Source organism: Zosterops lateralis, assembly GCF_965231275.1.
Source record: "Zosterops lateralis genome assembly, chromosome: 2".
Taxonomy (NCBI): domain Eukaryota; kingdom Metazoa; phylum Chordata; class Aves; order Passeriformes; family Zosteropidae; genus Zosterops; species Zosterops lateralis.
In genome coordinates, this window is record NC_139763.1 from 72809073 (window position 1) to 72820594 (window position 11522).

Sequence of the window (11522 nt, forward strand, 5' to 3'; positions counted from 1 at the left end):
TTTATTCTTTGCATTTTTCAAGCCTCCTTGAAACATTTAGGTAAAACCCACAAAAAGCAGATTACAATCTAGCTGCAGTGAGGGATATGTGGATTCTTCTCTGGGTTTTTTTAGAAAACTTTGCATTCTGATATAAATAGTTTGGGTTTGAATTTTAAATAAGCATACATGAATATTTGACTTTTGGCTTTCAAAAAAGCATATAGCAATGTTTATGCATCAGTCTTCACAGTAATCTGAACTGTTTAAACTTCAGAAGGATGGATCTTAGGGGTATTTTAATATTCTTTGCCTGCAATTAAATGATAAAAGTTCAGTAAGTACAGTTTGCATATGGCTTGAAAAGTGGTTTTTTCTAGGTTCACTCATACATAACTCGTATCACTGGCATTTGGTGAACTGTAACTTGTAGTAGAAATGAGGAATGTTACTGCTTTTACTATAAAATAACTGTCTCATGTATGCAGTAAGCATGAAACATGGGGGACTAATGGGACTTGTTATTGATGATGCTGAAAGCTAAATAACCATTAGTGTTAAATCTTATGAATAGACTCTTGTCTTTCATCTTACCTCTTCAACCAGATAAAAGACACAGAGGCTATTTAGATGTCATAAGAATAATTTGCTGAAATCCCTACAGCCTTCTAAAAAAATTCGCTCTTCATGTTGCTTAGTGTTTTGTTGTGTTCAAAGAAATGCCAGTATGCTGGTGCTGAAAGAAGAATAGAGCAGAAATCCAGCATTATGTGTGGGTTTAGGCTTGTAAAAGATTGAGTTGAAATAGGTGTGTATCCCTTCTCTGCAGAAATTTCTTCTTAAGATATTAAAAATATTTATAGAACAGCCACTAAGCCTGAAAATTTCCAAGAAGCCTTGTAAGACCGTATTATAATAGAGCATTTTTAGTGTTGGTATTTTCCTAGCTTCATTTATTAGACTATCATGAATGTTTTTTAAATGGCTGTAACATGTTAGAAATACCTAACTAAAAACTTCCTTACAGATATTAACTTTATTTAAGTCTTCTATATTCACCTACGAATACAGGCTCTTAAAGATTTAACTTGCAACCTTCTCCATTTTAATAATAAATACAATAAAATATTATCATAAAATGCACTGATGGGGATTGGAAATTGTTTTTATCTTTCATACAGAGTATTTAGAAGCAGAACTTATAATACACTAACACTGTTAGCAGTTAATGGGGAAGAGTTGTTCAACTCTGAGATCCTGTGTGATAGCTTTGGGAACAGTAATTAAATTTCAAGTATCTCTTGGGAAATTCTAGTTCAAATAAATACTTTTAGATTCATAGTGAACACTAATGATCATGCAGTGCATAACAATTGTAGTTTCTTTGTTTTATAGGAAACAGATCTGGACAGCTGTGGTGTTAATACCGTGTTGCTGGTACATTTCTTTGGAAAACAAGGAAAGGAAAAACTTCGCTTTTCTGAGTTTTTCAGGTATTTTTTCAACTAGGCAAGCCTAACAGGAGCCAGTCTTGTTCCTACCCTCTGTCCTTCACCCCAACTCTGACATTTATCTGACATCACACTGAGCTGATTCAGAAAATTAGGCAATGAAGTGGAGATTATTCCTGATGTTGCATGATTGAATTCCCCATTTAGCTCCTAGAGCCTGCTGTCTGCAGGAGCTGAGCACTGGGATAACTCCTTGCAGCCGTGGGCCAGGAGGGTTGAGACTCCCGTTTCTGGCAGCTCTGTGGTGGCATACCTTAGAACAATGTGATTCATGAGTATTTTTTGTGACCAAATCACAAAAAAAGTAACTTCTAATCAATTAAAAAATATTTTCTGAGCTAACTCCTTTCCCATTACAGCTGCCATGGTAAGCTACAGGCTACTTCTCCACTTGCTTCAAATTCCAGCTTCTGTTGAAACTTTCCCAGTGCCTTTTCCTCTACCCTTTGAACTACTTTTGCAATGGGACTGTGCAGATACCTGTTTGAATCTTGACTCACATATTGTAGCATGGCATCAAGAGAAGATTATCTACATTAGGAATACCTTTTCTACAAAAATAATCAGTCATTTACAGACTGGAAAAATAAAGTAGAATAATGTGTTTTGCTTCAGTTTGTATTCAGAAGTGGAGAATGCGTGGCAGGCCTCTTAAAAATGAATGTTTTTGCAATCAGTAGACTAAAAAGTGTTTGGCTTCAGTGGCTCTGGTACATACCAGTCTTCAAATAAACAACCTTTCTCTTTTGAAGACCTCAGCTCAATAGGAATCTGAGTGAGTAAAATAAGTTTAAGATGTCTCCAGCTCCCTTTTCTATAAATACCATAGATCCTCTCAATGAAACAAAAGGCAGAGAGCACCAGTAAAAGGTTGTGTTTGCATATACAGTGTAAACTGAAAAGCCTCAGGTTTTAGATAAAATCCTACATTGACCCAATGAGGCATGACAGTGATGAAACTATGTACCTCATACATTCAGAACACGTAGGTTAAAGACCTTTGCCTGCCACACAGATAGAGGCCTGTAATCAAAATCAAACTCCCACATCTTGCTCTTAAAATTTGTGGGATAAGTGTAAGGTTTAATGCAGGTAATTTTTCAACAGTGGCAGTTATGTTTCGTAGGGCTGGAATGTGCCTCTTTATCACTGCGTAGACACTCCATCTCAGCTGCAGCGTGACAGTGGAGTTTGTTTAACGCGCAGAAAGGTGAATAAAAGGATTGCTGTCTTTTTAACCTCTCTGAGGATATCACCTTTCACATGATTTTATTTGCAAGTAAATCAAGCACATCATTTCTGGGTTCCTATTGTTCAGGGAAAATGTGATTTCTATCTGATGGCCTCTCATAACACTTTACCTTCTGCGGGAAGCTATTGTTGGCTGTTTGATCAAAGTGTCACACTGTTTTTACAAGAGATGACTGATGAGCTGTACAGACATAGATCATTGTCAAAAGCAGAAAATAATGATGGTAAATGCTTTTATCATTTTCCAAGTTCTTGCCTAGAAAGCTTTTCCATTGATCAGTGTAGTACTTAGTAGAAAGTAGAGGTGATTATGTTTGATTAGGGTGCACTAAAACTTGTCACATTAGTTAAATACACAGATACGCAAGGTCCTTAAAACTTTAAAAAAAAAAAAAAAAAAAAAAAAGAATCCTCCCCAAAAAACAGGAATGCTTTAATTTTGAAATTTCATTGTACTTAGGTGGGAATTCTGAAAGCTAAGACTACTATTCCCATCTCATTACTTACTTATATTTTCCTCATGCTCCCCCTTTTCAGTTTGTCTGGCATTAAAAAATCCTTTTGTAAGTGTGCAACCATCTGTATCTACATGTACACCAGCATTGTCCAAGCCTTTTAGCCCACAGTCCAAACATTTTAAAAATGTCAGACAACCACAGTTGATATACCAGGACAATTAATTTGCCCTCTTCTCCTTTCTTTGCATTCAGATGGCACAAAAAAATGGAAACTGTCTACATTGCTTGGGGCAATGTGAGGCTGTTGTAAACCAGTTCTTGTGCCTCTTTTCCTACTGCCCTGAGCACAGGGGGCGTGCAGAGAATAGAGAGGGAAAATGGTCAGGCATCTGTCTCCAGCTGGAGCTTGCTTCCTGGGAGATCACAGCTATTGATACACACACAGACAATCCTCAGGCAGTGTTTTCATCAAATGTAAAGGTACTTCCAGAGATCTTCAGGCTTCTTCAGGTAGGACTCAGGAAACACGAGTTCACTTCCAGACTGCTAGATGGATTCTTATTAGTTGTATTGTCCTTAACATAAGGGTATCATAGTAATTATTAATAAGAATTTAGAATTTCAAAAGCAAATGTTTGCCTGGCAAATTTTTGGAAATATAAATTTCTGGGGTATTAATGTATATCAGTACTAAAGGTGTGGCCTCTTAGTCAAATACAGCTGGAACAGTATTCTCCTGTAACATTTTAAGAAAATATAGAATATACAATAAGCCATAAATCATGTAACAAAAAGGGTAGATTTAATACAGGAAGCAATCTTCTCAGAAGTTCTGAACAAGTTTCTGTTTCAGATGACACCACTCCATTTTACACTTCAAAAATAATGTCATCTTCTAATACCAGATCATGTCTTAGAGAATGTCCTGAGAATTCAAGGCTTTTTTGTTCTTTTGTATGGGTTTCTCCTGGTTTTTAATTCAGAAATAATTTTTGGTGTTTTCCTTCCAAAAAAAAGTTTAACTTGTGCTTTAATTTCCAGCTATATCAAATGTACTATTTTTTTTTTTGAGTAGAAAACTATTTTGTTTTCTAGGTATAGGAAATATTTCTTCCTGACAGACACTAAGGTTTTCTTTCCCCTGAAAAAAGTCCCTTACTGATCTTGTTTAAGTATGTCTAATCCCAAATAAAAGAGAAAACAGTATTTCACTCCCTAAACAGTTTACGACTGCTGGGATTTTTTCTGTAATCTGTCCCCAAGCAAGCTTAAATCTCTCACATTCTCCTTGAAGGGAAAAAGAAAGTGCAGAGAGTATGGAAAGGATATTCAAAAAACTCTCTGATTGTTGTATTTTTTTCTGGGATGTCTTACAAAAAAAGTACTTCCCAGTATTGTTACACAACGGGCATCTTTTGATTATGTGAGGAACATTAACATTTCAATCAATCCAGTTTATGTCATTTTCTTACCTGATTTCTTGCTTCCAGACTTTTCATCAGTTAATAGAATTTTGTACCAGAAATATTTTTTAATTGTGGTTCTTCTTTAATTTCTGCTTTAGATTGAACGTGACATATGGTATAACCATACACAGATCATGCCTTTTTGGTGCCTATCCTGTTCCTTTCCTTCAGTGTTTTGAATTCCTTGATACAATTTATTCATTAAGAAGCCAGAATGATTCAGGCTGGACCCCACTGCTAGTGCTGACATTTTTGGGGGGCTATGAGTAGTGTGTGTGTGTACCAATGCATGGATGTAGGATCTCTTTCAGGTATCATCATCAGCCAGCATGCTGTGCTTCTGCTGTGATGACAGCTTGTACATTTTCAGTGATTTTCATCTGGGGATTTGGAATTGCTTTGCAGGAATAGAGTATGATTGCCTCCTTACTTGTCTCTGTTCCTACACTTTTATCTATGTCTGTGCATATAGAGAGAGCCATAATACATAGAGATTACATCAGTTACAGCCAAGATCAGGCAGTGAGGAAGGGGAGAACAGCAACAAAATCTGGCTTCATCATATTCCTGTCATAACTCAATCTGAATATTTCCCAAATACTTAGTAAAGAGCTTGAGAAAAATATTTTTCTTCCTTTCCTGTGAGCTTAGCAAAAGAATAGCTCAGTTAGTTTCTATAGAGCACTTAAAAATGAAAGCGAGTTGTTTGATTTGAAATGCTAAGGACAGTAAATCAAAGAGGGTTTTGCTTGCAATTCTGAAAATGGTGAGATTGATTAACTCTCTTAACGCTTGCAAACCTGAATTTGCAAGCATAGATCTAAATGTTCTCTAAAGGTTAATGGTCAAGCCTTTATTAGATTTTCTATATTTTGGTTTGAAAGTCAGATTGCAAAAAGGCAACATGTAGCTGGTTTGCCACAGTCCTTTGGTACAGAGAGGGTTATCAATTCTTCAGAAGGACTTTGGTGTCCAAAGAGGAGCCAAAGCATGGTACAAATGCTGGGGTGGTATATCCACCACTATCTTTGTTGTTAGATTTCCTTCCTATAAATCAGTGCAACAGGAACTGGTCAGTTCTGTATTAAGAGTGTTAAAGCTCTGCACAGACAGTTCAGGTCAAGAGGTGGAAAAAAATCTTTCCCTAACATTTCCTTTAGTTTTTCAATCTACTTCTTTGTGTGCCATAAAGAATACAATGCTAGCACTTCTCCACTTGGAGGGGGACTAGCTGCATTCCTGAGGTCTCCCCTCTTTTATTACATTTTCACTTCTTTTTGTGGTGGATTAACACTACTAAAGCTGAGTTGCCAAAAGCCTTGGGAGACTCCCTCTTTCTTTAGTAGAGCACATTACAAAATGAGGGATAAATCCTGATAAGGTTTCTGGATGCTGTCGTAACACGATAACAAATTTGGCCATTGGCCTTCAACGTGGGTGTTTTAGAGAGTGTGGATAAAGTGGGCTGTCTTAAAGAAAGTGCTCTCTGTTCCTAGCCTTTTCCCCATCTTAAAAATTTATGGGTTACCTCTCCTTTTTGTTGCTTGGAAACTTAAGAGCTTTCTTTTTTTCAACCTACTATTAACGTAAGAGTATTCCCAGTGTAATCATTTTTTAGTTGTAGAGCATATCTATAATCAGAATCCTGTTCCTGTACTTGAATTCTGACTCCCTACAAAGTCCCCAGCCAAGATCCCACTGACTTTGGGAGAGCAGGAATTTCATTCCTGTGCTTGTTTTTCCTGATATCTGGATACATTTTGAGGACTTCACAGCTGAAACTCCTTGCAGTGTGATCCAGAAGATACAAAAGCAAGTATCCCTAGTGGTATCTTGACATTTATCTATCAAGTTTTACTTCCTAACCAGAAAGTTATTTTTAATAACTTTTAATAACTTTCACTTAAAAACTCATTAAGATTTTTAACTCTCACATCTGGGAATAAGAGTGACCTAGAATGCTGATGTGATGATTCATAGTATTTTAATTTTTGTAATATGGGAAACTATCACATAAATTTTAAATTGCACATTTCAGCTACTTCTCCAAGTAGGATTTGATATGGCAGGAAATCTTCCCACTCTGGCTTGCCAGGAGCAAGCCTACAAGTTGAAATGAACTTCAATTAGAAGAGGGCACAGAAACAAGAACACACTGAAAATGCAGCAGCCAAACCCTTCACTGTCTGCTCTGGCTTTGCTGTCCCTTTCAGCAGGCTGATGTGTGCAGCTTGGTGGGGTCCTTCCACATCATGTAGGAATGATTGATCTTTCAGCTTTCCTGCCTTTATTGGGTGTGGCTAGAGTGCAGGTCACCAAGGCGTGTCTGCTTAAAGAAATGTAATATTCAGAAAAGGTGGAAGAATCTGTTTCTATGCCTGTGGCTAGCAACCAGTAAAGCAAATGACCGAGAGCTTGCTCCCCAAGATAAATAGCTCAAGTCTCAAGACCTTAAGTCTGTTGTAAAATGTGTCCACCTTTCATAGATAAAAGCCCAAGAAAATAAAACACATTGTCTCATTTCCCTGCATCCAAGTTTTAGGCATATTGCTGTAAGTGACCTCATTTTCAGCAACTTCTCCTCCAGACCAGATATTACATGAGTTGGAAACTACTGTCAAAGAAATTGTTCTGCACAGTCTTGGCTGTGTTTTCCAGCCAATTACAAACCATACATCCCAGATACCATCTCCTCCCTGCCTGTGATGGCCACTCTCAAAATGCAGCCAAGTGGCCCTACTCAGTCTCTGTTGGGCTGACTCCAGGCCTGGTCTGCGTGCCAGGTCCATGCTGTCCTCTCCCTCTGCACCTTCCCAAGACCTGGGGAGACTCTTGAGGGCTGTGGGTGCAGCAGGGCTGTTTGTGCCAGCCCATGGAGCTGGTGTCCCTGGCACACGCTGGCTGTGGTGCTGGCCAGAGGCAGCATCTCCTCGTGAGTTACAAACACAGGAGCTGGGCCTGACAACAGAAGAGTGGTTTGCTTGCTGTGCAAGGCAGCTCTCACCAGTCTGCACAACAGAGGGGCCTTCCCAGTCACACTGGTTGCACTACCTGGTCCTTTGGTGTTTCATCCACTTCTGAGAGGGAGAGCCAAGGGAATTGAAAGTGTGTCAGGTATTAAGCTGGACTGTGGAGAAATAACTTAGTGTTTGGCTATACTGTAGAATCCCCTTTACTAGACCAGAAAAAGGCACATAAAAAATGTGATAGCATTTTGTACCTATTCTCAGTATTACCCTAATTCAGCCCTAGCCTGAAACTTAAATTCACCTCCACTATCAGGCTTTCATTACCTGCATGTCCTGAGCTGTGAAGCATTTGTTGGCCCTTTACTTGGATGTGCAGCTCTGCCTGTTAGAGGGAAAAATACAAGAGAGAGCTTATGCTGCAGCAGCAGTCTTTAGCTAACCCCTTATAGACTTCACAGAGCTTCAAGCTACTAATTGTCCAAGTGATCTCATTAAAGAACTAAAGATAGCTGTGTGAACTCAAATGCTGTAGTTTCAAGGGAAAGAATTCAAACCCAGTGAGGCCAGGCAAACACTGATGAGCAAATGAGCCTCTGCTGATACTGGCTACACAGACCCTTAGCTCTCCTCTCCTCCAGCTAATTGCTTTGTACCAGTATAGGAGTATTTCATTCCCTCCTGTCAATAATTTCTGCAACTCAATAAAGCAGGGTTCTTCAGAAATACGGAGGGGATTCTGGCAAGCACCACTGGTTTTAGCCTTTATTTAAAAATCACCACTTGTTTTTGGATTGCCCCATTTCTGAAGTGGAAAATATCAAATGGATCACTCCATATTGTCTGTGTTAACTTTTTCAAAATTAATACTAGCCATGTAGACCAAGCTGGGGCAACATGAAGCTACAACTCACAATTACAGCCCTGTACCTGCAGGTTATTACTTGCTTCTTGTAATACTTTTTTCTTTCTTTCCCAAAAGAATGTGTGTCTCCTAAAAACCTTGATGTTGACTCTTTGCTTTTTCAGGCAGCTCTCTTCTTACCTTCCCAAATCCCTGCAACATTTTCTGTGCTCTTCTGAACTCTGTACAAATCAATTGTAATCCTCTCTAATCTATCCTCTAGTGAGCACAGAACTGATTCCCCAAACCTCTGTATGTAGTTCTAATCTTTGATACTTTCAGTCATCTTCTCCTACAGCAACGATTTCAAGTTTCCTCTTTCACCTTTGTGATTATTACGGCCTCAGCTTTTTAGGCACTTTGCAATCTTGTCATTCCTCTACTATTAATATGAAATCTCATAAATCATGCGTCAGGCCTTCAGTTACCATGTCCTTTTTTAATTCATTCATTCATTCATTATGTTGCTGCCTTACCGATTCTTTTATCTCCTTATCTGCGCTTTTAAGAGTAAAACCGAGAGTCCAGTGCCTCCCCAAGTTCTGCGGGCCGAGAGCGCGCCCTGCTGGTGTCCTTGTGGAAATGCAGCCCTGGAAACACCCGCCAGCCCCGGGAAAATGAAACCAGCGGGGATAATTTAAACAACACTGTCCAAAGTCTCTCTGGCTCAGAGCTGGTGTCTGCTGCACTCAGTAGCTAAGGTAGTAGTGGTGATACAGGGATGGAAGTATCAAGTGGTGGATAATATCTGTTTACATTTAGATTCATGGAAAACCTGCAAACGGAAGTCCAAGAAATGGAATTCATAAAGTTTTCAAAGGGTTTGAGCGTCATGAGAAAAGAAGACTTTGCGGCATGGTTGCTCTACTTCACTGATGAGGAAAACAATGAAATTTACTGGCAGAATGTGAAAGACAGAATCGAAGCAGGAGAGGTTGGTACCCAAAGTATGCTTTGTCCTGTTTCCTCCTTTGTATGCACAGGTTTTCATTTGAATGTAGTTATCTGATAAGGTAACCAGTTGCCAGATGAATTATTGCAGCCCTTGAATTGAATACAAGTAAGAGCAATGATAACTGGCCAGCTGAGAAATACAAATATCAACGAGTAGTCAGTCACACCTAAACATTAAGTCCCACCAGATTTAATGACACAGAATAATTGGGATTTGAATGTGTATTCATTATATATCCTCTGAATTCTTTGATACTCTAGAACATCAGTTTGGAAGAATTCAAGACTTTCTGCAAGTTTACAAATAATCTGGAAGACTTTTCTATTGCCATGCAGATGTTTACTGTAGCAAATCGTCCTGTTAAGCGGGGTAAGTGCTGTACACCTTTCGTAAGGGTTTATTAAAAGGAAAAAAAAATCATTTTAATTATGGAATTAATGTAAATGAGTTATCCCAAAGTACCACAGTCAAGTCCAAAAATATTATACTGCTATATATTTGGACTTAGTTCTATTTCATAAAAAAATAATAATATAAAGTTTCCAAAATGTTTTCATTTAAAAATTCTAATGTGCTGTCATATGTGGATTAATCACAGCAGACTAAAGCATAATCATAAAATGGTTTGGGTTGGAAAGGACCTTTAAAGGTCATTTTTCCAAACCCTCTGCCATAGGCAGGAACTCTGTCACTGGATCAGGTTGCTCAAATCCCCACCCAACCAGACCTTGAGCACTTTCAATGATGAGACAGCCACAACTTTGTACAGTTTCTTCCTTATATCCAGTCTAAATCTGCCCTTTTTCAGTTTGAAAGCATTTTGCTTGTCCTGTCACTACAGACCTTGGTAAAAACTCTCTTTCTCATAAGCTCCCTTGAAAGTGAAAGTCCACAATAAAGTCTGCCTGGAGGTATCTCTTCTCCGGGCTGAACAACCCAAACTCCCTTGGCCTTTCTTCACTGAAAAGGTGCTCCATCCCAAAAATTATCACATAATTTTTGTGACTCTCCTCTGGACTCACTCCATGTCCTCCCTGTGCTGCAGAGGATGTGTTCTGCAATTATGTCTATCAAAAAGAAACAATGTTGTAAAGTGCAGTTTAAAACAAAGATTTCGGGGAGGGGAGTTGCTTCCTTCCCATATAGGAGAAAGAGGAGCAATCCATCAAAAGTTTTATGGACATACAAATGCTTTTTGTTTTAATCATGAGGTTGTTACTTAGTTGTTATATGTTGACTTAGGACAAGTCTCGTGAGTTATTTCAAAATAGCAACATAAAAAGTTCCTAAGGAAATGTGAGGAGGTGTTAACATTCATTAAAATTAATATTTGATGGGCTCATGTGAAAAAAGATGAGAGATGTGAGAAGACTGAAAGAGAAATACATATTCTTGAAAGATGGATGTTTGGATGGGATTTGAACCAAAGAAAACTGAGGGATTTACAACTTGTGACTTTCATTACCGCCATGTTTATGCACTGAACCCCACTGTAATCATGTAAAACTGAAAGCAGTCAGCTGCTGAGGTAACTCATGGTTGTTACATGCCTATATGATAATTCTCTCCTGTATTCTTTGTCTATATTATATTATATTGTATTTCTGATATTATAATAAAAATAATAAAGATAGTGTTACAAAAGAAGAAGCAAGCTCAAGAACACATGAACTAAGGCCTCTTAATAGTTTACTGGTTTACACATCCCAATTCTCCAGTAAGGATACCCACAAGCCATTGTAAATTGGACAGAATCCTGCTATTTATAAGTTTTCCATTTTCTTTGCAAGTTCAGTCACCTGTGATGTAATATTATGTCTTGATTAGCTGAGTTCAAGAGAGCAGTGAAGGTGGCAACAGGACAAGACCTGTCAGATAATGTTTTGGATACCATCTTCAAGATTTTTGATCTAGATGGAGATGACTGCCTCAGCCACAGCGAGTTTCTTGGAGTCCTAAGGAACCGAATTCATCGAGGTTTGAGGGTAACAAGCTAACTTAATTGTTTGTAAATACCACAGATGATTGCTAC

At 38.4% G+C, this 11522-nt stretch overlaps 1 protein-coding gene across 1 annotated transcript in view; it reads left to right on the forward strand.

Moving 5' to 3' along the window:
- The window catches only part of MICU2 (mitochondrial calcium uptake 2), a gene marked incomplete at its 5' end in the record, with an annotated part of 132093 nt that overhangs the window by 119562 nt on the left and 1009 nt on the right, over nt 1-11522 (forward strand). Inside the window, 4 exons of the mRNA XM_083855242.1 lie at nt 1375-1472; nt 9298-9469; nt 9751-9859; nt 11318-11475. Of these exons, the coding sequence (XP_083711368.1) occupies nt 1375-1472; nt 9298-9469; nt 9751-9859; nt 11318-11475 (537 nt within the window). The remainder of the gene's footprint in view (nt 1-1374; nt 1473-9297; nt 9470-9750; nt 9860-11317; nt 11476-11522) is intronic.